Genomic DNA, 27,109 nt, shown 5'->3' with positions numbered 1-27,109 from the left:
ATGATGAAGAAGGTAGCTATCTACTGCTGATATTGCTACTGATGAAGTAGCTATCAACTGCTGATAATGGTATTAAGTAGCTATGATATTGGGATTGATGAAGTAGCTATCTTTTGCCGATATTCTGCATTAGTATTGATGAAGTAGCTATCTGCTACTAATATTGATGAAGTAGCTACCTACTGTTCATATTTACTGCTGATACTGGGGTTGATGAAGTAGCAATCTATTGCTGATATTAGCATTGATGAAGTAGCTATCTACTCCTGATATTGGGATTGATGAAGTAGCTATCCATTGCTGATATTGGAATTGATGAAGTAGCTATCTACTGCTGATATTGGGATTGATGAAGAAGCCATCCACTGTTGATATTGGTATTGATGAAGTAGCTTGTTAGCAACTGCTGATATTGGTATTGATGAAGTAGCTTGTTATCTACTGCTGATATCTTGGTATTGATGAAGTTGCTATTTACTAACTGGTATAGGCATTGATGAAGTCGCTCTTGTTGCAGCTGATATTGGTATTGATGGCATTGCCGTCTATTTGCTAATACTGCTAATTAAGTAATCAACTGTACTGCGGATACTGGTATTCATGACGTAGTTATTTACCGCTGATAATGGTATTTGTGAAGTAGCCATCTACAGCTGATATTGGTGTTGATGAAGTAACAATGTATATTGATACGGCAAGGTATTGGTTAAGTTAACCACTGCTGATATTGGTATTGACGAAATAGTGATCTATACACATTGCTAGGGCTGGATCTACCACAGAGTCAAGTGGGCCCAGGCCCACCATCTAGAAGGGGGCAAAAAACTAGACGCATGTGTAGTGTGTGTGATATTGATAAAATAAAAACCAATCACAAAATTGATCAAGATTAACAAGATTCAAAAGGCTTTTTGTAAACAAAATACCCGATATATAATACCTGAGAACTATTCTTTGGTTAAAATGTTTTTCCAAGTGGAACAATTTGACCACTTTGATCAAAATCAGAACATTTTTGATTTTGGACGCCAACATTTTTGACACACATTTGACCTTGATGCCTATAACTCAACTAACTGTACATCGTAGATTAAAACTACTTTTTCGGAATCCTGAGAGGAAAACAAATGGTTTTTTAATCCATATTCGCCCAATTTTGAAATTTGAGCCCTGCATTAATGGCCATTTTTGTTTGATGTAAATTAGCATTATTTTTAGGTTCAAGAGCGTGCTTAGAGACACTTGCAAGCAAAAACATTCTAAATTTGTCCAGTTGTACCCATTATAGTCTAAATTTCCATCTCACTGTCAGGTGTGTGTGTGTGAATGGAGCAAACAAATGTGCATACAGTATTGATTTGCTAACTACGAATTGAACAGGGCACCTGTCTCATGAAAAACGCCAATACCTCTGAAAATTATGTCATCTTAGCTGCAAAATATAACAGCAACATAGTCCAGCCTACTGTGTATTTTGACCTACACATTACTAACCAATTTGGTAAAATATTTACCAAAATAAAATCAATGCCACATATCAGTAATTTTACATTAAATTGTACAATTTATTTACACTAGCAATTTATATCCATTTTTTCACAAATGCATCAAATACATCCACTCTTTAGCTAAATTGTGTTTGTACATGGAAGTAGGAGATAAAATAGAACCACAATAACAACAACACATCGCCAATAATCATCCATTCTCATCACAAACAGCTATAAGTTTATTACCATGGTCAACAAATTTGTTTCACATACACAGAGCTATAAGTTTAATAATAGTAAATTAATACCATGTTCAACAAATTTGTTTCACACACAGAGCTTGTAAGTTTAATACCATGTTAAACAATATTGCTCCCAAAACTTTCTTTATAAAAATAACATTGAGGAAAATTCATTGAGCAATCTTTCAAGTAACATTGTTTAACATGGTATTAAACTTATAGCTCTGTATGTGAAACAACCGTGTTGCAACAAATAGATCAGTAATGATGCGACCAACGATTGCAAAGTAACCGTTTGTTTGTTGGTTACAAAATGATTTTAAAAGATAACTTTTCAACATTTCTATTGATAATGTTGAGCATTTCAAAGTGTATCTCATAACGTAAGTTTTAATCAGTACAGGAAAGTTAATGGTACAATCATGTTCCAAACATATTTGTAGTGTCTTTGCTTGGTAACACAGCAAGAGTCGACCATGTGACTGATGCTTTTAAAAACTACGTATCAGGTGTGGTTCCTTATCTCTTACTTCCATGGTTTGAGGAATCCCAGATACTTGCTTAACACAGTAGTGGACTATTCTAGATGAAATCCAGACATCCCCTATGCAAGACTTGATTGACTCCATTTGAAATCTACACCCCCTGTGTGGGAGATTATGGTAATGTCTTCCATAGGGGTGTATGGATTTCAACTGGAATAGGCCACTGTGAACACAAGAGTGTTAAATACACAATACGCTATATACAAAACAAACTTAGCTCAAACACTTATTATGCTGAGCATTACATTTTTTCATTACACTTTTTCCATAATACACTTCCATCTTCCAACAAATTTGTTTTTGTTTTTCAGTTTAAGTATAACATCCATCTTATCATCTTAATGGAATTTAAACATGCCAGTGCATTAACCATGAGGTGTGCAACTTTCCCAATTAGAGCAAACATCTTTTGAAGCATCTTTTGCTTGGAAATTTCAAGTGGGCAGTTTGCAGCAAATAACTATGCAGCAGCTGCATGAAACAGACACATTTATTCTTCCCACTTGCCGCTGAAGTCACCTACACTTTTTGCAAGTCACTATTGTCTGTAGGTTTCAGGAGAACATATCTATCTGTAATTTGCAACTTTTTATTAATTTTTTCTTTGTACTTTATATAGTCTGCTGTTCTACAATCACAGAATATCAGGTTTTTGTTAGAGGCCTCCTCTTTGAATATCAGGTTTATATTTACAGATCAGAATACTATTGAAATATATATGTGTACAGTTCTTAAATATTAATAGGGTTGTTTTTGTTAATGCCTGCATCATGGAAGCCTGTACCATGCATAAACCAATTAATACCAACTTGTTTTGTATGAAAATAAATTCCTGTAGCTCTTGCCAAACAATGGCTGCATTGGGTTATCTCCCCATATAGACATTAAGGCTGCACAAGGTAGGTATGTATGTACATATCCAGTACATGCACCATATCCTTTACTATGGGAGCTAATTTTCTGGGAGGTTCAATTTCAAATGGATAAAGCTTTATCCAAATCCAAAAGAATTTTTGATAGAAATGAGGTTTCTTAATGTGTAGAGTTCCCCACTATATCACCACATCTGTACAGCCAAAGTCAAAGAAAGGTCTTAATTTCCAAATTTGGCACTGTTCTGGACTGATAATTCAGGTAGTATAGATGTGGTATCACATCATTTCTGGTAGATTTGATCACTTAATCCTGTAGAGCATCTTGCGCTGCATTCTGTATTGGATCTCTCCTCGTCTCATCATCAGAAAGATTACTTTGTGAATGGAACGCTCTGGATATTTCTGAAAAATACAAATTAAAGAAAACCTCAAAATAAGTGGCACTAAAAATATGAACAATAGATGCCCTTTAGACATTTTTCTGCATTCTATATTCTCTAGAAATATGACACCAGGCAGCTATTAGGCTTTCTTGCACCAACTCCTTGATTACTAATAACAGAACATTTATACAAATGGGGAAGTTTCAGCGCTTAATATGGCCTACATTTTCTAAAAACTAAAATTTGTTAGGCAGTCTATTCCCAGAATTGGCATTTGCGTGATTAAATATAGACTTTATGAAGCCTGAATGATGACTGAATAAATGTCAACACAGCCAAGTACTGCATTACCAAACTTGTTGGATTGGCCAGGACACAAGAATTTTTCCCACTTATTGTTGAACAAAATATCAAGAGTGTCAAGGCACTTACCTGTCGTAAGAAATCTTGTACTATGCAATGTTCAGATACTTGTGATCCGATGGCAAAGCGCCTCTTAAGTTGTTTCTCTATGCGATTCAACTCTTCTTGATCTTCTTGTGTGGTAAAACCTTCCACTCCTGCAGAATAAGACAAATAAACCAAACATCAGCAAACTGAATCACACATTCCCTTCATCTTTGTTCGCAAATTGAAATGGACAGAAATGAGTTACAATCAAAGTTACACAGCAAAAGGTGGCTTGCTAAATATATAATGCTCGACATCTTCACTTTATTTGTCTAGCTTCTTCCAAGTGAGGTTGGTTGGATTAACTTAATTTGATATGCCACTAACCAAAAAAAATTGCCTCTCCAAAGGGCATAAATAAGTGTGGTGCTTTGTATGCTGTTTGTAGTTGTGGCAATAAGTATTTTCCATACTCTGTGCGAGTATGATAGTGCGCATGTTTTACTACAAAATACACGCCAATGTCACTAAACTGAAGCTGAAGAAACAACTTGATGTTGTAACCTGCTTGATAGAACTTAATGCTGGTGCCAACTATAGGCAGATCACAACAAAACTAATGACCAGCACTGCATGATCAATATAGTTTCACACTTTTAAGTCTTTGAGCTTGGTATCTAGTTAAAAACTTGGGTCAAGTCTTCATGATGGTACTTGGATCATTTATAATGCTTACCAGCAAGGTTGCCTGTTCTGGCTGCATCTAGTGTTGAGACTTGGAAGAGTCTAAGCGCTTCATCTACATGGGCGTCTGTTGCAAATGGTTTCATCTCCATCTTAGCAAGTGATTCTGAGATTCGCACAATAGCTTCAAGTTGTCTGCAAATGAAAACAGGGAACAGGGGGGGGGGGTTACTTACATAAAAACATGCGTATATGGGGGGGGTTACTTACATAAAAACATGCGTGCGTATAGCATCATGTTTGTTTCCATACAATTTAGATATCAAGACAGCATATTACATGTTTTTGACCTCACATTGAGGCCCATCACCCAAACAAGTTTTTGAGTCAAGTTGCTTCAAAAGTTTAGATTCTAGAATCAAAAATACTTCACTATTGGCCTAAAGAAGTATACACAACTTCAAGGTGGTGTACCATCACACCACCATATATCTGTGTTCATAGTTCCATACCACCTAAATGAAACATAACATTTCACACAAAAATATGAGCTTTAACCTGCAATACCAAAATTTACCATTTCCATGGGGTAAATGGGGATGTGGGTGTCACTTGGGTCATCCAGTTTTAATAAGGGCAGGCTTTGACAGAGATAAAAAGAACAAAATAAAACTATCAATTATGTTCTTACCTGACTGTTATAGGAATACTTGTTCTCTTGTCTGTGTCTCGTTCATGCTGCTTGGCTCCACTTCTCATCAGCACATAGCGATTCTTAAGCTTATCAGCAGCAGCATCATTTATACGAGGGCCGCATTTACTAGGGAAAAACAAAAACATTTTAGTAACATTTGCATTATTTTACTACTTTCCTCAACATTTGAGACAAATTTGCCCTCCTAAACACAATTGACCAAATATGCTTACTATAAATTCAATTGGTAATTACTCATTACAATGCAGTACTTGATGGACTTAACAATAAAAACGATCTTATTTCTAAATGAACTTTCATCCTTTCAGAGGACATGGTGTAACGGTTAGAGCATTCAACTTGCAAGCACTTAGAACCATGTCAGGGCCAATGCGCGTGTCCTCAGGCAACACTTGCATCGCTTGTCCAACTCCACCCATGGGGAGCTGCTAGAGGAAGTCATACTGGTGCTGTTATAATTAATGTTGGCACTCAAATGGTGATATATCCTACTGGCAGCAGAATAAATCTGTAAAGTGCTTTGATATCCATTCAATTACGGCTCTATGGTGCTATATGTATTTACACTCCAACGTTATTTGTGAATGAATCAACATCATTGATCAAATACTTACTTCCTAACATAGCCAACATATTTCTTGAGGGTATTGATGTCCAGGTCAGCCGTCGCTTGATCGGTTACTTGTTGCGCGTTCATGTGCACATTCATAACATGTTTAGCTAAAATCTGTTGAAACAACAAATTAAACAAATAAAGTTAACATTAACTACTACAAAGATGAGAATGAATGACTTCTGACCAATGTGCTCTGTGATAAAGCTACTAATTTACCAAACATATTAGGCTTCAGAACTGCATTCGAAGCCCTATCACAGTGCAATTTTGCATCCCAAAATTCGGCTGCTGCAATACAACATTCAAAGTATGGTGCAAAATTGTGATACCACATTTCAATGGCTTTATGTGTTGATTGTCTAGAACTGCATTTCGAATTGCTGTGTCAGATTAAATTGCACCAAAACTTGGTAAAAATGGATAATTTGAAGACTGCTTCACACATTACATAATTTAAGGTGAGTGAGATGACAGGACTTATTTTTCCATTGCACTTCATAATGGTTAAAGCAATATTATAACATTTTCAAACAAAATAGATTAGCATTTCTTTGCCATAAAATGTTAGCTTTTACTGTCTGATATATCCCTTTTATTTTTGAACCCAACAACTACTTCAAAGCAAAGAAAATTGGGAATTTACTACCAGCGCACATATATCGCTAATACGTACCACTCCTTCGGTCATGTTGTGGTACGACCCTTTGTTGTGTATATCACCGTCGCGCACGCCGCGTAGTACTGTGTGTTATGAACATCGTGTATGCTTTCGACTAACAATTCCATCGTAATAATAAAGGGCTGAATCAGCCTTTTATTCAAAATCTCTGATTTTGACAAAACTACAGCACCTAGAGTCTTGATTTTTGCAGGCTATATTGGTTTAATAAAGTACAATTTAATCGTGTAAAAAATGAATTAAAAAAAATTCAGTGAGGCGTCCTCCTCAGCAAATGTTATAATATGGCTTTAAGGCCAATAATAATTATATCCATGTGATTCCTCTTGTGTGTCAGCTTTATTCATCTTAATAAATTTGAGTGCAAACACCGCGAGGCTCCTCTCCGACCCCCTGAAATACTATAAACACTTACCATGTCCCTGTTTTCATTATGCTCATCTTTCACAACGAATATCATGTCAAAACGTGACAGGATGGTAGGCATGAAGTCAATGTTCTGGAAAAAATAAAAAAATATCAGTACAATGTCAACTTGTCAAAATGATCTCAACACATCAACACATAATAGGCATCTAATTTGCTCAACTTCAGCTTTTTAGTAGTCAACACCAAGTAGTTGTGATTTAGACTATTGAGAGGTCAAAATTTATTTAGTTTATTAAAGACTCTTCAATTTTTACTGTACTTCAGGCTTAGTCTTTCACATGGTATTAAGTACACCATTACAACCGTGGAAAAAGAAAAAAGTAGAATTTTAAAACAATTGAGGGCGTCAATGTAAGCAAATCGCACATTGCCCCGATTATTGCTACACAAATTAAACTGCTATTTTTACATTGAATACCAGCATTCATCAAGAATATGCCATCAATTACCTCATCCCCCTTTGTATCATCCCATCTTCCGAAAACAGAGTTAGCTGCAGCCAGTACCGATGCTCTTGAGTTCAAGGTAGTTGTGATGCCAGCTTTGGCAATAGAAATGGTCTGTTGTTCCATGGCCTCGTGGATGGCTACACGATCGTCTTCCCGCATCTTATCAAACTCGTCAATGCAAACGACGCCACCATCAGCCAGGACCATAGCCCCTCCTTCCATCACAAAATTCCTCTGTGGATGTTGATAATACATATTTGTTAGTTTCACAATATTGATGCTTACTATTCATTGTGTCTTTAACTTTTGTCCACTTCCTCTTTTTGACTTCATTTGAAGAAATCTACACCCAATGTGTGGGCAATTTTAAGGTCATTAATTCCATAGGAAATGTATGGATTTCAAATGGAATAGCCCATTTTGTCTATTATATCCCTTGCCCAAAATCAATGATGCCCTCGACAAGCATTTGGTGTCTGAGCAACTATATTTCTGATACAGGTGGTTGTACAAACATGTATTATTGTAAGACCAATCTATTGCAATGTTTTTGTGGATGTTTTCTGCCTTTTGTTATAGGATTGTAGATGGTACTTCCCATTTTGCGGTATATTAATATCCATTGGACCTTAAAAAATTTGGGGGTCCTAACAGATTTGTAGGAGTCTGGCTAAATCCTTACAAAATCACCCAATTTTGGTTATTTCCGGTTATCAACAACCTATCAATCACACAGTAATCCTAGATATGTCCCTGTTTGTTGACTATTTGTATAGAGCACAATGCTACAACTAGTACTTACAGTAGCAGGATCTCTGTGAACTGAAGCAGTCAAACCAGCTGCACTGCTACCCTTACCAGAAGTGTAAACCTGTAACAGCACAAAGAAACCTAGTTATATCACATCCACTCATCTTAGATATAAAGTACGGTACGGTATGAAAAAAAGTAGTGTTAATATGTGTAAAATAGTAAATTTTATAGACCCTCTTCATCTTCAGCCCCACCACTACTTGTTTCTGACAGTGGCGTAGATTTCTTTTTGATATTGGGGGGAGATGGGGTTGGAAAATTCTTGAAGTATTGTGTGAATCCAGCAGGGAAACCCACATACAGGCATCAACATTAGGGGGATGATTGTATGGACCACCCCCAGCAAAAAATTTGGGGGATTTATCCCCCCATCCCACAGGGATCTACGCCTATGGTTTCTGATCGGCTCAATAAATCATAAATAGCCTTCTTGTCCTACCAATCAGCAGGTAGGACCCAGGAGTTAAAACAAGCAAAGTGAACCACCCAGCAAGTTCTTGCCCGACTTACCCCAATAGGAGAGCACTTTTCCACAAACTTGAGCAGTTGACTTTTGGCTGTACCAGGATCTCCCAACATTAGGACATTAATGTCTCCTCTCCTTGTCAGACCATCTGGTAGCCGCTTACGAGAACCACCGAACAGTACACATGCTATGGCTTTCTTCATGTCTGAATTGGATATAGAAAGAAAGTGTTATATGATTGAGATGCATGATATCTGGTACAGTTTTTCAAAATTAAAAGCAAGGGACTTTTTGTTGATAATCACAGATTATAGAGGCCCCCCTAATTAATTTCTTAAGTTGTGTAGGACATGTTATATTTAGTATTGTACATATCTGGATCAGATCCGTCGTTTTAGCAAGCAAAATGATCTGTGATTGACAGATTCATATCTAGGGTGGAGCACCGCATCACTAATTGTTTGGGGTAACTCACCAGCACTGCCATAGATAGATGGCGCAATACTCCTTCCTAACACTTCATATATGTTAGGATTAGCAGCCATTCGACGGAACTCCTCTTCCTCAGCCGGTGTAACAGGAGCACCGGTGCTGCGACCTGGTCCTTCTGTGTCTACCTCAAAACCAATCACTTTCGGATGTAGGGCTGACGTATACCAACTGATACTTTGGTACTACGACTTCTCTGTAAATATAACAAGTCAGAACTTAATCATATGTTACTTGCATTGACACTGCATTTATATCATATGGTTAACCCTATTGCCAGCTTCTAAACAGCTTTTTAAACAGTTTGATATTTTGAGAAGGAAACAAGTGGTTGATCTTTACGCAAGGATTAAACCCAGGATGTCAAGTTTATAAAACCTGTAGTCCTGCACTGTAACCAGTAACTGAGTTTTATTAGACAAGAGTGAAGATTCCATAACATTCCAAGGAGCTTTTCTAAGTATAATATTAAAAACTGGAGGTGAACATATCAAAGTTTTCTTTTAACCTATTTAAGATCTACTTCAAAAGGAAGAATATGTGAAAATATCACTCTCAGTCAAACCAAATAATCTCCCATCTTCATAAAAACAATGGCTAGAATCAAGAAACCATCTAGCTTTGTCATTTCAAAAGATGAAGATTATGACCAGAGTTATATTTACCTTTGAGACTGGCCCTGCTTTCTTGATAGAATATATACCCATGACTGTCACTCTATTTCCAGGAACGACCTTCTCACAAAGGTATCTGCATTGTAGAGAATAGTAAAAACAGGAGTATTACTATTAGGAAAGGAAAACAATGAACACCTCTCTTCATGGGCAATCTATGTGCATCTATACTATTAAAGAGGAACTTGCCGATAATCGATACTTTGAAGAGGAACTGATCGATTCATCGGTATCATGTCAGAGATTATAGATGACAAATAAATTAATAAATAGATAAATAAATAAGTTCTAACATTTCCAGATGAATGGTAATTGCATAGATAAATAGATAAATTAATAAATACAAATAATTATTTGGATTTATTTGGTGGATCAACCAATGGTGGCCCGTCATTTCGTTGCCATGCTATAGGCTTACGCACATTAATACGCCTACGCACATTAATACGCACACACGCATAGCAACCCAGCGAGCGAGGACGCGTCAACCTCAAGACACAAAAATGGCAGTGACGGTACGAAAAATGCGACAGAGTAAATGCTATTACCGTTAGAAGATTTGAAGCAGTTATGTCATCATATTGAGGGGGGTCACCGACCATGGGGTGGGGGGGCTTGATGGCGCAGTTTTGCGGTCTTCGTATGCTAATTTGCGGCAATTTTCCTGTGGAATTTTCTAAATTTTCAGACCGATCGGAGGCACATGCCTGTCCATATCACGCTACACGCAACTGATTTAAAGGTAGGCCTATGTAAATTTGTAATTTGAAAATAAATTTTGAGTTTTGATGGCGTTTGACTATAACTTGAGTAGGCCTAGAGTGGAAGAAAGACAGAGTAGGAGAAAGGGAAAGAAAAACCTAACGTAAGAGATATAGATAGAAAAAAAAAAAAGACACAGAGAGGGAAAATGAGAAAGAAGTAAAAAAAAAATGATGTGAGCAAAAGTAAATTGAGATAGAAGGACTGAGAACGAAGGAAAATAAGAAAGAAAGAAATGAAAGAAAAGAAAGGTTTAATGACAAGGAGCCCTGGCGAGAAATAAATAAATAAATGGTGGGAAAGGGTAGGAATGAAAGAAAGTGAGGACGGAAGGATGTGTCGAAAAGAGATCAAAGAAAACAACGAACGAACGAGCGAAAGAAAGAAAGAAAGGGGAAGTGACAATTGGAAAGAAAGAACTTTAAAAAGGTATGGCCTACCAAAAATACGCAAAATGGATTTGTGTTTTGGTCAAATTCTAATAGGCAAACACGCGTTATTGGGCTGGTAAAAGCGATATACCACTTGCCATAATTACCATTTCCCCCACCCCACCACCTGAAGTTATACGCCTATGTAACTCAACCTTCGTGAAACCCAATGTTGCCATTATAGTATAGGCCTACATGATGAAACAGAAACAAATTTAAAAGAACGAATCGAACGAACGAAAGAAAGAAAGCGGCCACATTACATGCGTGCAAAAGTGGAACAAATTCGCACAAAGACCGCAAAAATGGGCACTTTTTAGTATGGCCAAATATGAGGTTAATCAGAAACCCACATGTACATATGTATACAGGAAAGAAAGAAAGACAGACAGACAGACAGACAGACAGAAAGAAAGAAATACAACGAAAGAAAGACAGACAGAAAGAAAGAAAGAAAGAAAGAAAGACAGACAGAAAGAAAGAAAGAAAGAAAGATAAAGAAAGAAAGACAGAAAGGCAGACAGACAGAAAGAAAGAAAGACAGACAGAAAGAAAGAAAGAAAGACAACGACAGAAAGAAAGAAAGACAGAAAGAAAGAAAGACAGACAGACAGACAGAAAGAAAGAAAGACAGAAAGAAAAAAAGAAAGAATGAAAGAAAGCAAGAAAGAGAAAGGGTGAGAGAAACGAAAAGAAAGAATGGGAAAGACAAAAAAAGACAGACAGACAGACAGACAGAAAGAAAGAGCTAGAGAGAGAGAGAAAGAAAGAAAGGGAACAAGCAAGAAAATAAAAAGGAGAGAAATAGGACGAAATAACGGGGAAGTAGTGGTGTGCGCAAAGGGGGGGGGCACAGGCGGGCACATCCCCTCCCCCCCGCACTTTTGTTGGTCATTCGGGGGATTCGTGGGAAAAAATTTGCCCCTTCACACTAATAATAGAAACTCCATGCGGAGAACTGAACAACCTCCCCCTTTCAATGTGCTGCGACGCCACTACGGGAAGGCAAGAAATGGAAAGAGATAGAGAGAGAAACTGAAATAAAAAAGGAAAGACAAAGAAAAAATAAGTCAAAAGGGTGTTTGGTACACAAATTACGCAAAAGATTATGCTAAAGGAAATCGTTTGCAAAATGGAGGCAACAAATTGTACCACATCACTGACCGAGTATAGGCCTAGGCCCTAATAATTGAGCTGTTAAATCGATACCAATTGTCATGATTACCATTTTCCATCGTTTATGCTAACCGCTCCCGTTTACTAACCGCTCCCGTTTACTCATCTAGCGGGGGCCCGCGCGAAGCGCGGGTACCCGCTAGTAACTAATAATAGTGAAGAAGTCCAAAGCTTGAGTTTCATACTAGTCCAACAGTAAACTTGTTGAAACTTTAAATTCTTTCCAAAAGTATGAAATACGTACTTAGTTTATAACTCAATAGTTGTAAGTTATATGCAAGACATATGCCAAAATGACAAAAATAATTGCTGGGCCACTCAAATTTCCCCTGATTGTGGCTGTTTTTCTCAAATTTCCTGCGCTTTCCCTGTCTGGAAATATTTATTTTCATTTGTCCCGATTTCCTTGAGTGGTTGGCAACACTGTTGTAACATCTGAACCTCATTGCCTTCTAAATTCTCCTATCTGTCACAGTATAACTGCACATGATGTGGCATAGACCCAACAACTGAACCTCATTGTCTTGAAAATTCTCCTTACCTGTCACAATATAGCTGTACATGACGTGGCATTTCTCCATTAGGCACAGCCTCAGGTGCTTCTTGTAGCTTCAATGTCTGGAAATCTACACATTTACATTTGTCTGGGACAATGAAGAATGGATCTACTGGACACTTAGGTCTGCCTGCCGCTTCCCTAGAATGTGGAAAATAACAAAACAAAGCCGATTGTAATATGTTTACCTAATTGGAGTAGACCGCAATTTAGTGCCTACAGACTACATTAATGGGTTGGCAGCTTTATTGTCTGGATACTAAGCCAACTCTTGAGGCTTACATCATACATGTAGATCCTAAAAAGAACTGAAGAAACGGTCTTTTGATGATATAGGAGAAAAAAACTTGTCTACACAAAGCTTTGGACCTTAAGTGTTTTTATCATACTCTGGGTGAAGTAATACCAAACATAATTTACAAATTGTAAAATAAAAAATCCAGATAGCACTAATAGATGTAAATGTTCAGGGTATATATTTAGAAAGAGCCATCAGAGTACTACATTTGTATGATTATAAGACTACACTAAACATGGTGTCATAATGACTTGCACAATGATTGTTTGTACTTACGTGTTACACACCCTAGGCATGGTATAACCTTCCAGTCCTGGTTTCACCTCAAGATTGGGTACAAAATTACGGCAAGTTCTACACTGGATGGTAATCTTTGTGGCTTTGGCTTTGATACCTGTTGCTGCTATCACAATGCCAGGAATCTTCACCATCTTGGAAACTTGATCAGACTGGCAAGAAAAAATAATTATATTAGATGTTAATTATATTTTCTGATGCATTTTTCTTGAAACTAGACAATGATCTTGAGCATGTTTTAAAGTTTCCAGAAAATTGAGTTAGGTAAGGAACAATAGTTTAGTAAATTGGACATATTTTCAATCTTTAATTTCTGTATGTCATTTATTAATGAGCAATAATGATTGAAACTGCTCAAATATGCATGCAATAATTGCCTAGCTTTGGGTCTTTTGGTGAAAGGCTGGACATCATGAATGGAGTGGATGTGCGAGTGTATGCTTTGAAAGTCTGACATAGATATTAAGGATGCAATGTCAAGGTGGTGCCCTGCAACTACAAATGCAAAAGGTTTAGTAAATTATATGGTTGATGTCAAATAACTTGATATGAGTCAGGCAGAATTGATTGGCAATGGTCTTCAGCAACATATTTTTTGTTCATAACAGTTTGTTTGGCCTTACTGTGAGATTCCTGATAGCTACAGGGTTGGCATCTGATTTCAGCATGATTTGGATGTCTTGTACAGTCTCTTCTCCTTCTGGACGTGGTCTGGTCACTTCATCTGCCATTTCTGTAGTTGCTGCTTCAAACTGGTAAAATACAACATTATTGGAGTCACACATTTATAGTAGACTTATCTTGAAAATCATCTCCCACACAGAACACAATAAACCTCTTCATCAATTTTGATCCATGTACACAAATAACTTCCCACTTAATATTGGATCTTGTCCTTTTTCATGGTCTGTATACAATGTAAAACATAGCACTCTCCTGCTAGGCTACATAAATATAGTTGAAGCATGATTTTAAAATTAGTCTCCCTTGATGCTTGCTTGTGTCAAGTCCATAGGTAGAGCAAACTAGCAAGATATCCTACATGTAACACTAGCTTGAGTCTTGATACAAAACTAAGTTTCCAATTTACTACAGGATTACAGAGTTACATGTACTACCAACATTAATAATTGTGGAGGCCCAGTTTTTTAGGGGAAGTGTGATTTATCAGTGATGTCACTATAATTTCTCGCCCCGGTTCTCTTACCATTGGCAGGTGTTCAGTTGGGTGCTTTTGAAGCTTATCTGCCAAATCTTCATCAAAGCTTGCCAGATCATCAATACTGATTTCCAACCAGTACTGTCCCAAGTTGTAATGACGCTTGAGTTCATCTCTACAAAAACAATATAGTACATGAAGGTGTCATTTTATACTAAATCAACATATTTTTGGCACATCGGTTATTACCAATGCTCATACTCAGACAACATGATGGGGGGGGGCAAGGCCTGATTGGTGCTAGTACAAGGAGTTTATTTGAACGTTGTCATTATGTTTACATGGTGAAATAAAGTCTGCACAAAAAGTAACTCAGCTGTTATAAATACGCCTATAGATTTAGAACTAATAATTGTTTATTTCAACATAAAAAGAAGGGTGATTTATTTACGCATTTTGATACCCATTTGTCAAATTTTGTTCAATATTGACAATACAGCAGTGTTTTTAAAGAAAAATACCCCAATTTAAAAGTTGCATTTATTTGTATTGATTTAAAGTAAGCGCAAAGATAATGGCAGGCTTTATGTGTTTACAGTGCTGGCATTATAACCATTGATCGCTGTAAACTGCAACTTTTAAATTCTGGTATTTTTCTGTAAAAGCACTACTGTATTGTTAATATTGAACAACATTTGACGAATGGGGTATCAAAATCATACTTCTCGCTATGTTGAAATATTGTGAAAACAATTATTAGTTCTGAATCTATAGGGCTCAAAATATGCTAAGGTGTCATATTATAGCCATATATTTTGACATCTTTTTTTTAAAATAATAATTATAGAAATGGAATATTTGCTAGTTTAGTGGCAAGTTTAGGTAGTAAAGACATAGCATACACAATTTAAGTAAAATCCTTTCACTCTAAATAATTAAAAAATAAAAATAGCTGTAAAAATGCCTATTTTTACACTTTTATTTGTAACATGCCAAGAGACGCCCCTTTTCAACAGCTTTTCATTTTTTATGGATCCTTATAGAAATTCATGTGACCTGTTTCCCAAAATGGTGCAGTAAACCAATCAAAAAAACAGAAAGAGGCATTATGAATTATAAGTTAACAGATCAAAAAAAGGATTTAAAAGTTTGCCTTGCGTATGTTACTATTGTCTGTCAAACTTTTGATTGATTTTGAAGTCCCTCAGATTTTTATAAACAAAGATTTGAAGCATAAACTAAAGGGTAAATCTATTGTAAATAACTTCATTTCTCCATATTATAATCAATTTGTAAGTGGCTGCCATCTTTTTTGAACATATAACAATTTTAAAATTTTTCTTGAAATGTCTGTCAAATAGTAACATACGCAAGACGGTGCTGTAATTCCTGCTAAACTAGGGTGATACAGCTAATTATGCTACATGACATAGCATTTAGCTCCACCTAGCTTTGTGGCACTATCACTTTGTGAGGAGAAGCTTTTTGATGACACAATCCATTGTTAAGTGTTGTCTGTCAAACATTTGTACCCAAGTAACATACGCAACATTTGTATGTGTCTGTCAAAAGTAACATACGCAATACGTTTAAAAAAATTAAAAATCACTTGATGTTCACATTATGATGATAGTTTAGAGTTTATAAAAGTGTTTTAAAACATGTGATTTATAAACTGCATGTGATCTTTATTCAATTTCCCATCTTGAACTACTGTTTTTGCCAAATTATTATTCTGTATGTTACATTTGACAGACATCTTGCGTATGTTATGGCTTGACAGACACACATATTTTATTTATAACAATTAATCCTCCTTATTGTAATATTTGGACACATTTTTTTCCACAATCAGTTGCTGTAGGTCCTACACCTAAATAACCACAAAATACCTTATGTAATACAAAATAAATTTTTATTTGATTGCAGAAAATCATCAAAATTGTGTCTGTCAAATATAACGTACGCAAGGGCTTGAAAATTAAATTTGTGAAGTAAATGGTCTATAACTTATCTTTCTTTTAGTATATTATGAACGATATATGTGCATACTATTTAATTTAAACCTGGTTGGAGACCAAAAGAAAAGAGCTGGAAAAATAATTGTGTGTTACACTTTTATGACACCTTAGCTTATTTTGAGCCATAGGTGTATTTATAACAACTGAGTTACTCTTTGTGCAGACTTTAGATTGGGGCAGCACAAGCTATATTTCGGCAGTTTTCCAAGGGGATTTTCATTCCCCGGTCCCATGCCATGCCATTGCCCAGAAATTTACTGTAAGTCTGTAACTAACATTTGCTGTCTGGCAGCAAGAAAGAAAGGAGTCTATAATACACTGAGAACTTTACATTGTTGAGAGTAAGACATAAAAGTAAGAACTTTTAATACCGTATCAGTAAGTGGTATTATATTAAGTCTGGTTATTTTCTCAGAACGTAACATGACAATAAAGACATAAGACAGGTACCAGTAGCCTGGGGGGTGCACTTGACTTTGGAAGTGACAGGGATGTGCGGACAGCAGTTCGATATTAGGGGTCTTTTGGTGAGAGCCTCAGCCCCCAACTCAACACAAAGTTGGTGACCATGAGAATTACCAAATAGTGGGGAAAAGGCCAAGGGGTAATTTTTTTACCAATAGTGAGGACCGCGAAATTGGCAAAATAGGGGGTATCTAATAATTGCACTATCAGTGAAATTTGACTGCGTGTATTTAATTTACACTGTCTGCGAAATATGGATAAAAAGTGGTAGGTGGGGAAATCTAGTACCGGTATTATTTTATGTCAATATTTAGTGTCATTGAAAATGGGTGTTTGAAATTTAGTCATTGAAAAGGGTGTTTGAAATTCTAATCAATGAAAACCACAAATGAAAAATCATTGCAAAGGGGGTCTTTGAAAGATTTGGTAACTCTCATGGTTACTAACTAAAATTGTGTTCGAGTTAGAGGGGCCGGGGTGAGAGCCGAGACACCAAAAATGGGGGGGGGGGGCTGTCGGTGAGAAGGCTCTCAAAGAGGAGGTCTTTTTGTGAGACTGGGGAAAATCTTTACCCAAAAAGGGGTCTTCAATTTCCATGTGCGGTAAAATTTTGGGTCAAAATATAAAAGTTGATACAAATTTTCAAATTTTGAATTTTTTTGAAAATGAATAAACGGTGTAATTCGGTGACTGAGAAATAATCAGAAATTTTTCCAAAATTCTTGAAAAAAGGGGGTCTTTTGGTGAAAAAACAAAACAAAACAGGGGTCATTGTCATTAATTGTGAGTGTGTTCAAACAATAAAAGGAGGTCATCGGGTGAGATCGATGAGAGGGAGTTGAAAATGATGTGAGTCGCACATCCACGTCACTCACTTCGTAAGTACCCTCCCTGGGTCCAGTTAAAACTAGTGTAATAATCTGATATTATTATGCACAGAGGCTCATGGGAGCAGAGGTTGGTGGACTGGATATGAAGACATTTGAATGAAAACAAATTTGAGAATGAAACCAAAAAAAAAAAGGAAAAAATGTTTATTTATTCATTCATATGTGATGCGATCAAGCAAAATCAGTCGGAACTCGGCAATAAACAATTTTCAGTTTCCTATAAGATAGTAAAAAGCATTTACAAAGCTGGATTTTGCGGAAAACCCCGTTGCGTTGAAATTGAACAACCAGTTCCAAAGATATAAGTAATTAAAGAGTTTCCAAAACAAGAGGAAACAAAGGGAAAAATTTCCTTTGTTTGGCTATATCTCAAAATCAATATTTCCGAGTTCCGACTGATTTGGCTTGATTGCATCACATATGTTCATCATGCATCTTTGATCATTCATTTCAGAAAGACGGACACAAAGAAAGATCTTAAGGGGGTACTACACCCCTGGCCAATTTTGGGCATATTTTTCTCAAACATTATAGCGCATTGGTGACAAGTAAGATATGTATATTATAGGGGCAAGGACTACAATTACTGCACTGAAAATTCAGCAACTCAAGGCAAGTAGTTATTGATTTATTGATCAAATATTGGTTTTCCCTCATTTTTGACTGTAACTCCACAACTGCTGTCTGTGTTGAAATTAAATTTCCAGTGCAGTAGTTGTAATCCTTGCCCCTATAATATACATATCTTACTTGTCACCAATGCACTATAATTTTTGAGAAAAATGCAAAAATAGGCACAAAATTGGGCAGGGGTGTAGTACCCCCTAAAAGAAAAAACACCAGTCCCATGTTGCAAAGTCAGAGCAATTATTTTTTTCAGAATTCATTTAAATAAGCGCAAGTACTGCCAGCTGTCCAGCGTGTATTATTTTCCACAAGGTCCTATATACACGGCACGCTTGACATCGCGCGCAACCGCGCATACACAATGGTTAAAAGCATTTAACTATTAAAGCAATATTATAACATTTTCAAAAAAAATAGATTAGCATTTCATTGCCATAAAATGTTAGCTTTTACTGTCAGATATATCACCTTTTATTTTTGAGCCAAACAACTACGGCAAAGCAAAGAAAATTGGAATTTACTACCAGCGCACGTGTCGCCAATACATACCACTCCTTCGGTCATGTTGTGGTACGACCCTTTGTTGTGTATATCACCGTCGCCCACGCCGCTTACATACTGTGTGGATTATGCGTTCGACTAACGATTCCATCGTAATAATAAATGGCTGAATCAGCCTTTTATTCAAAATCTCTGATTTTGACAAAACTACAGCACCTAGAGTCTTGATTTTTGCAGGGTATAATTTAATCGTGTAAAAAAATGAATTAAAAAAATTCAGTGAGGGCGTCCTCCTCAGCAAATGTTATAATATGGCTTTAAGGAACCTCAACTGATATGCGTACAGCGCAAAGTTCATTCATAAATTTCCAATCGGCAACAGCAGATTGCGTAAGTAGCCAATCAGGGACAAGCTGTTTCAACGTAGTAAATAATACGCATATATTCGTATACATACACTTGAGTCCCGGGGCTTTAATTTAATTACTCAGTTAAAAGCATCATAAAGTAAAGACAAAGTACACTCTCATCAAAAGTTAAAATATTATCATGTATGTTATATTATGAAATCAAATTGAATAATAATTAACATACAAGAAAGCAAGGAAAAAAAAGAAGTTAAAAGTAAACTTAAAACATCAACATATATGAACGTACAAGTCGTGTATAAATGTGTAATACACGTATGCACCTCGCAACCGGTTTAAATGTCCAGTCGCAGGCATTTAAATTTTAAGTAGGCATTTAAATTTTAAATGTCCTCACCTGTATTTGTATGAGAAATTTGCGTCATGGAATTTTCGTAGAAAATCCTTAAACCGACGTTGCACAGCCGTACGATTGATACGTCCATCATCGCCCTGATCTTCAGATCCAAAGTTATCTGAGAAAAAGATTCCTTGATCGTCAAAACCTGCCATCTTTCTTCTTTGCTTTTGTCAACACAAATGATCACTGTTCCCGGGAAAACAACATTCACGTGTCGAAGTTTGGCGCGAAAGAGTTTATTTCCGGGTTAAAAATAATAATGTCAAGGACAAGCACCCCTAGATTTGTGGAAATTTATGGGCATTTAGCTGACAGATTGAACCAATTACAATATAGGTGGGCAGATATTACATTAATTATTTTTATTGCTTATAAAATATATATCGTTATCTGAAATTTGATTAAACTTATTAATTACTTAATATAATACCAATTTTGTGTTTGTTTATATATTTTTAAACATCTATAAACACTTTTTCATTTTTCAAATACATTATCTCCCCTTTTAAGAAAGTAGATTAACCCAATTAAACTTTGCACATGCACATACACGGGACCAGAACCAGTTTGGTACATATAATATACCTCCTGAATGATGTAAACATTTACATGCGTAACTGATGAACTGTTAATGTTCGCAAATTTGAGCAACCTTTGAGTCACTAAAGCCAAGATTTGTCCACGTTGGACGCATTGCCAATTATTGTCTCAGGTATGTTTATTTTCAGGAGAATCGGGGCTGTCAAGATCCAGTACTCATGAACACAAGTCCGTGCGTGCCAGGCAAAAAATGATCTGATCAATTCCGTGATTTAAAGCATGCATTGCATGCCATGCCATTCAATGTCATAATGATTCATACATTGCTTCATCATGTTTATGTCCAATTCTCATTCTTTGACTCACTCCATCAACATTGAAGTAGCTCAAGATACGCCTAAATATTTACAAATTTTCCTGCTCAGTGCGCTCGCAACATGTATCTATAATTTGGTTCACCTCAAGTTTGGTAGTGACGTGATCGACATCCGGGTGTGACATCTTCTTCTTCTTCTTCTTCTTGGTAAGTGTGTGCTTCAGGAACTGAATATATTCACACTGCAGTTGTGCGTACCTGCTATGACGAATATGGCTGCAGGTAGAATCAGGTGCAAAATATATACAAGGTGATGTGCGATAAAAAAGGAAGGATGCCGGCGATTGCCGGCTGGTTACATGGAGACTTCGCTCAATGCTGCCTTGAAGGCATCGAGCGAGGTGAAGTCTCCTGGGGCCTTCCTGAGGGCGTTCCATTCTCTGCTGGTGTGTGGGAAGAAGGAAGCCAAGTAAGTCTGGGAGCTGCAGTATGGTGTCCAGAATCTGGAAGCATGTCCTCTGGTGTTAGATGTTGCTACGGTTAGATGTTGCTCCCAGTTGATGTCGACCAGATTGTACCTTATTTTGTACAGCATGGCGAGTCTGGCTTGACGACGTCTAGATTGGAGTGACGGCCATTTGAGCTCATTAAGAAGTGAGGTGACGCTGGTCCTACGATCATACTGGCTGGTGACGAATCGCGCACTACTTCTTTTGGACTTGCTCCACCTTTTTGATGTTGCGCTGGGTGTGGGGATCCCAGGCCACTGCAGCGTATTCTACAATTGGTCTTACATAGGTGTTGTATGTAGCCTCCTTGATTTTCCTGCTGCAGCGATGGAAGTTACGTCCAAGGAAGGCACAGGTTCCATTGGCTTTCTTGGTGACGATGTCAACATGAGTGTTAAAGTTGAGTTTGCTGTCGATGTTCAGACCCAAGTACTTTGCAGAGGACACCTCTTCAAGGGTTACGCCGTGGATGTTGTAGGCAGTGGTGATAGGCTTCCTTTTGTTGGTGACATGGATTACCTGGCACTTGGATGGATGGAATTGCATTAGCCAAGTGCGTTCCCACTCCTGCAATGCATCTAGGTCGTCCTGAAGAAGTTTGGTGTCTTGACTCGTTGTGATACGTCTGTACAGGACACAGTCATCTGCAAAGAGGCGGGTGACAGAGCTTCTGGTACTGGCTGGAAGGTCATTTATAAAGGCCAGAAACAAGAGGGGGCCGAGTACACTGCCTTGTGGAACACCTGATGTTACTCCGATTTACGCTACTGCTTTGCCCATCTCTGAGCACTTTCTGGGTCCTGCCACTAAGGAAGTCTTGTACCCAGTGGATCGTGTTGTCATGGATTCCATAGTGCTTGATCTTATGTAGAAGCAGCTTGTGGGACACCTTGTCGAATGCTTTGGCGAAATCCAGCAATATAAGGTCAGTCTGGCCTTTCTCGTCAATGCCTTTAGCCAGGTCTTGGATGGTGAGGATGAGTTGTGTATCACACGATCTCTTCTTCCGAAAGCCATGTTGTGCATCTGACAGAATTTGGTGCTTGGAAAAGTGACCAATCATAGCATGGTGGAGAATATGCTCGCAGAGCTTGCACAGGATGGATGTCAGAGAAATAGGTCTGTAGTTGGCAGCTAAGGAGCGGTTCCCTTTCTTGAAGATCGGAACGACGGATGCTTTTTTCCAAGAAGCTGGTACTTTGCATTGATCCAAAGAAGCTTGGAAGAGTAAGGTGATTGCAGGAGCAATTTCCACTGCCGCTTTCTCTGAGAAGTCTTGCCGAATTCCATCTGGACCTGTGGCCTTGTGGGGTTTCAAGTTCTGGAGAAGCTTGATGACACCTTGAATGTTGACTGTGATTCTATCCATTGAAGGATGCGGGCTAGGTCCGAGGTCTGGCAGGGTGGTTGACTTGTCATCAGTGAATACAGATGCAAAGTGGCGGTTCAGGATGCCTGCTTTGGTCTTTGGATCGCTGTGGAGGATGTTGCCATCTCTAAGCGGAGCAGTTCCTGTCTGGTCGCGGCGCTTGGCTTTGATTAGCGCACCAAGACGCTTTGTTTCCACCTGGTTCACTGCATATGATGTTGGTGAGATATTGGCTGTAAACTTGCCGGCATGTTGTTTGAGCTTGCTTCTTAAGTCTCCTGAAGCGACGCCAGTCTCTGTCTTTATTTGTCTTTCTCGCCTTTCTAAAGGCACGATGCTTTCTACGGCAGATTCTCTTGGTGGAAGTTGAGAACCACGGTTGGCTGAATCTCGAAGAGCTGAGTTTTGATGGCACATTCTCGTTTAGGATCTTCTCAAGCTGATCTTCAACTTCAGTAGCAAGTATTTCAACTGGAGTGGAGGTGGAGTATCTTGAGACGAAGCTATCTGCCCAGGTTTTAGTGGCAGAGTGGATTGCGCCAAGGTCAGCACGCTTCCAGAGGTAAATCTTGCGCTTGACTGGTTTGGACCGACTTGCTTGGATATTCAAGTCCACGTAAACAATGTCATGGTCACTTAGACCTGGCATTCCTTCACATCGGTTGACCAATGAAGGCCGGTTGGTGATTACGATGTCAAGAGTGTTGTCACCTCTTGTGGGGAAGTCGACGAGCTGTTCAAGTCCAGTACGTGACAGTGTCTGCAGGAATGACTCATTGAGGCTTTTTGGATATTGATGGCCGATCACTTGGTCAGTAGACCATTCGATATCAGGCAGATTGATATCGCCACTAATCCAGATTGCACATTCAGGGTTTGACACACAGAGATCTTCAATGGTCTTGTTTAGAGAGTCTATGTATTCTTGGCTGTTGTTGGTTGGCGGTACAAAGGCGCCAATGACCAGGGTTTCTCTTTACCATTCAGGATTTTAGCAGCCACAAATTCAGCATCAGAGTTGGTTTCAAGTTGATAGCTGGTAAGGCTGGAATGAACAGCAAGAAGAACTCCACCGTATCCATCGTGGCGATCTTTACGGTATAATTTGTAGTCTGGAGGAAGGATTTCTCCATGAGTTATAGCTGGTTTAAGCCAGGTTTCACAACCGATATAACGTCAGGTTTCACAGCATCAATTAGACTCCATAGCACTTCCTTCTTTCTATAGATGCTTTGAAAGTTTATAGTAAGCGAACGAAGATTGGTAGTGCTGTTGCTAGGTTTGCTGCTGCTGTGCATGGATGTCTTTGATGGTGAGGACTGGGCATTTGGTGACCCTGGTTCGGAAGAGCTGCTGCTGCTGGTTGATAAGCTCCTCTTAGTGCTCTCAAAACATCAGATTCAGACAAGCTATTGTCTAAGGTGGTAGAGTCGAATAGGCTTGCTGGAGACGTTGGGTAAACCACAGTTGGTGCACTCCCATGGGAGATCTGATCTGGCAAGGCTTGCTAACACTGTTTCACTTATATGAACACATTCGACATGAAACCACGTGCTGCATTCATCGCAAAGAATGCTCGCTTTTGCACCTTTGTAGTCTGTGCAGGCTTTGTGACATTCGCCACAGGGATACTTTGGTTGCCTAGGTCCATCAATGCTATTTCGCGGTTGCGCTGTAAGCGTGCCAACAAACCGCCTCTGTACACGTGCGTGTACACTCAGCGCATTTAACTTTCCGCTTGCGATTCGATACTGTGGCGAGCAAAATACGCACATACGTCACTACCAAACTTGAGGTGAACCAAATTATATACCATTTAATATTTTTAAAGGTCCGTAACCCGATCGACAGCCATGTACCAATACACAAGGTATTGGTACATGAGATCAGGTATAATCGACAGCATCATCCCCCCGATTTTTTTCATTGTTGATGAGGGTTTGGTATCAAATAATAGATACTATTTTTCTCATTACTATCCTGAAATTTGACGCTCCAAGTCGATGTATTTCCGGAGTATTTTAGGGTTGGGGTACTGTAGGGTAGTCTTGTAATAAGACTATTGTCTGTCCAAAATAACTTAGACACCCGGTTTTTAGGATATATTTCGAAAAGTTTTTACTTTGGCAAAAAGTCATGAAAGAAAAGTTGCTAAACACGGTCAGACCTAACAGAAATTATTAGTAAAGCTATGAAAAAATATTCTTCCTTGTCGACTTTTATTCAATTTTGACCGATTTACAGCATGATATCTGGGTCCAGCCGAATATTCCTAATGACTTGAAACTTTTGATGGAATAATCTATTTACAGTAAGGGGTGTTTGAACATTGTAATCATGCATATGGCTCAAAATAAGCTAAGGTGTCATAAAAGTGTAACACACAATTATTTTTCCAGCTCTTTTCTTTTGGTCTCCAACCAGGTTTAAATTATAGTATGCGCATATATCGTTCATAATACACTAAAAGAAAGATAAGTTATAGACCATTTACTTCACAAATTTAATTTTCTAGCCCTTGCGTACGTTATATTTGACAGACACAATTTTGATGATTTTCTGCAATCAAATAAAAATTTATAAAGTATTACATAAGGTATTTTGTGGTTATTTAGGTGTAGGACCTACAGCAACTGATTGTGGGAAAAAATGTGTCCAAATATTACAATAAGGAGGATAAATTGTTATAAATAAAATATGTGTGTCTGTCAAGCCATAACATACGCAAGATGTCTGTCAAATGTAACATACAGAATAATAATTTGGCAAAAAACAGTAGTTCAAGATGGGAAATTGAATAAAGATCACATGCAGTTTATAAATCACATGTTTTAAAACACTTTTATAAACTCTAAACTATCATCATAATGTGAACATCAAGTGATTTTTAATTTTTTTAAATGTATTGCGTATGTTACTTTTGACAGACACATACAAATCTTATGCGTGTTGTTACTTATGCGTACAAATGTTTGACAGACAACACTTAACAATGGATTGTGTCATCAAAAAGCTTCTCCTCACAAAGTGATAGTGCCACAAAGCTAGGTGGAGCTAAATGCTATGTCATGTAGCATAATTAGCTGTATCACCCTAGTTTAGCAGGAATTACAGCACCGTCTTGCGTATGTTACTATTTGACAGACATTTCAAGAAAAATTTTAAAATTGTTATATGTTCAAAAAAGATGGCAGCCACTTACAAATTGATTATAATATGGAGAAATGAAGTTATTTACAATAGATTTACCCTTTGGTTTATGCTTCAAGTCTTTGTTTATAAAAAACTGAGGGACTTCAAAATCAATCAAAAGTTTGACAGACAATAGTAACATACGCAAGGCAAACTTTTAAATCCTTTTTTTGATCTGTTAACTTATAATTCATAATGCCTCTTTCTGGTTTTTTGATTGGTTTACTGCACCATTTTGGGAAACAGGTCACATGAATTTCTATAAGGATCCATAAAAAAATTAAAAGCTGTTGAAAAAAGGCGTCTCTTGGCATGTTACAAATAAAAGTGTAAAAATAGGCATTTTTACAGCTATTTTTTATTATTTTTATTATTTAGAGTGAAAGGATTTTACTTAAATTGTGTATGCTATGTCTTTACTACCTAAACTTGCCACTAAACTAGCAAATATTCCATTTCTATATATAAATTATTATTTTAAAAAAAAGATGTCAAAATATATGGCTATAATATGACACCTTAGCATATTTTGAGCCATATTTATCAGTGATGCAACCCTTTTTTCTTTGATCCTTTTACTAATTCACAATAATGGCGGTCTACTCAAATGCATTCAACAAAAGCATGTGTGCAATCTACCGCGAGAGGTCGTCTCACACGCATAACAAATACACTACGATCAAATAGGTTGATGACAATATTTGATTGAATGGACTGCACTGTGTCATGATTTCGGTGAAGGACACCGGTTCAAATCCTTTGGAGCCAATCAATAATTTAATGCACAACCTCTATAACTCAAAAGATGTCAGGAGGTGCATTATAACAATTAACAAATGATAGGGCAAGTTACTATGCGTCTGGAGTGTATTGTGAATTATACTCCTTACCAATAACATCAGAACATTCATAGGGCATACAATTTGTATTTTCTTGAATTGGGCCAAGCCAAAAGCATGCACAGAACAAGATTCAAATACTGCGCCGGTTGTTGTAATTGGTTGAGGATTTCACTGAGTTAATACAGTAAATACACTAAGAATAAATATGCCAATTAGAAACACTGTCTGCATTTTATGAACTGAATTATATGTTTCATTTTTATAAAATGTTTTTGGTGAGGAGTATAATTAATTTACTTTTCATCCATTCACTATCCAAAATCACAATACCTACAAATCTGTATAATGAGACCTTCCAAAATAGTGGTACCCAACTTCTACCGGATTATTTTTAAAGTGTTGAGAAAAACCTTCCAATTTCAATAGAATTTCTGGTAAACTCTCACTCAAT

The 27,109-nt window shown here is 37.4% G+C and overlaps 2 protein-coding genes across 2 annotated transcripts in view; one reads left to right on the top strand and one right to left on the bottom strand.

Moving 5' to 3' along the window:
* Positions 1 to 1,544: 1,544 nt before the first annotated feature.
* LOC140152969 (DNA replication licensing factor mcm5-A-like) lies at positions 1,545 to 20,114 on the bottom strand. The gene is given in 17 exon segments (XM_072175523.1): positions 1,545 to 3,554; positions 3,968 to 4,095; positions 4,662 to 4,804; positions 5,301 to 5,429; positions 5,939 to 6,051; positions 7,035 to 7,118; positions 7,498 to 7,731; positions 8,300 to 8,368; positions 8,821 to 8,981; positions 9,252 to 9,408; positions 9,411 to 9,461; positions 9,931 to 10,015; positions 12,850 to 13,005; positions 13,439 to 13,611; positions 14,083 to 14,211; positions 14,667 to 14,793; positions 19,888 to 20,114. Coding segments are annotated over 17 exon segments (2,196 nt in total). The 5' UTR covers positions 20,043 to 20,114; the 3' UTR covers positions 1,545 to 3,452.
* Positions 20,115 to 20,478: 364 nt separating this feature from the next.
* Positions 20,479 to 27,109, top strand: part of LOC140152968 (atypical kinase COQ8B, mitochondrial-like) — a 28,295-nt gene continuing 21,664 nt past the window's right edge. The window contains exon 1 of the mRNA XM_072175522.1: positions 20,479 to 20,602. The gene's annotated coding sequence lies outside the window, so the exon portion shown is untranslated. The remainder of the gene's footprint in view (positions 20,603 to 27,109) is intronic.

This window comes from Amphiura filiformis, chromosome 5 (assembly GCF_039555335.1).
Source record: "Amphiura filiformis chromosome 5, Afil_fr2py, whole genome shotgun sequence".
Classification (NCBI taxonomy): Eukaryota; Metazoa; Echinodermata; class Ophiuroidea; order Amphilepidida; family Amphiuridae; genus Amphiura; species Amphiura filiformis.
This window is presented reverse-complemented; position numbering and strand designations above follow the sequence as displayed.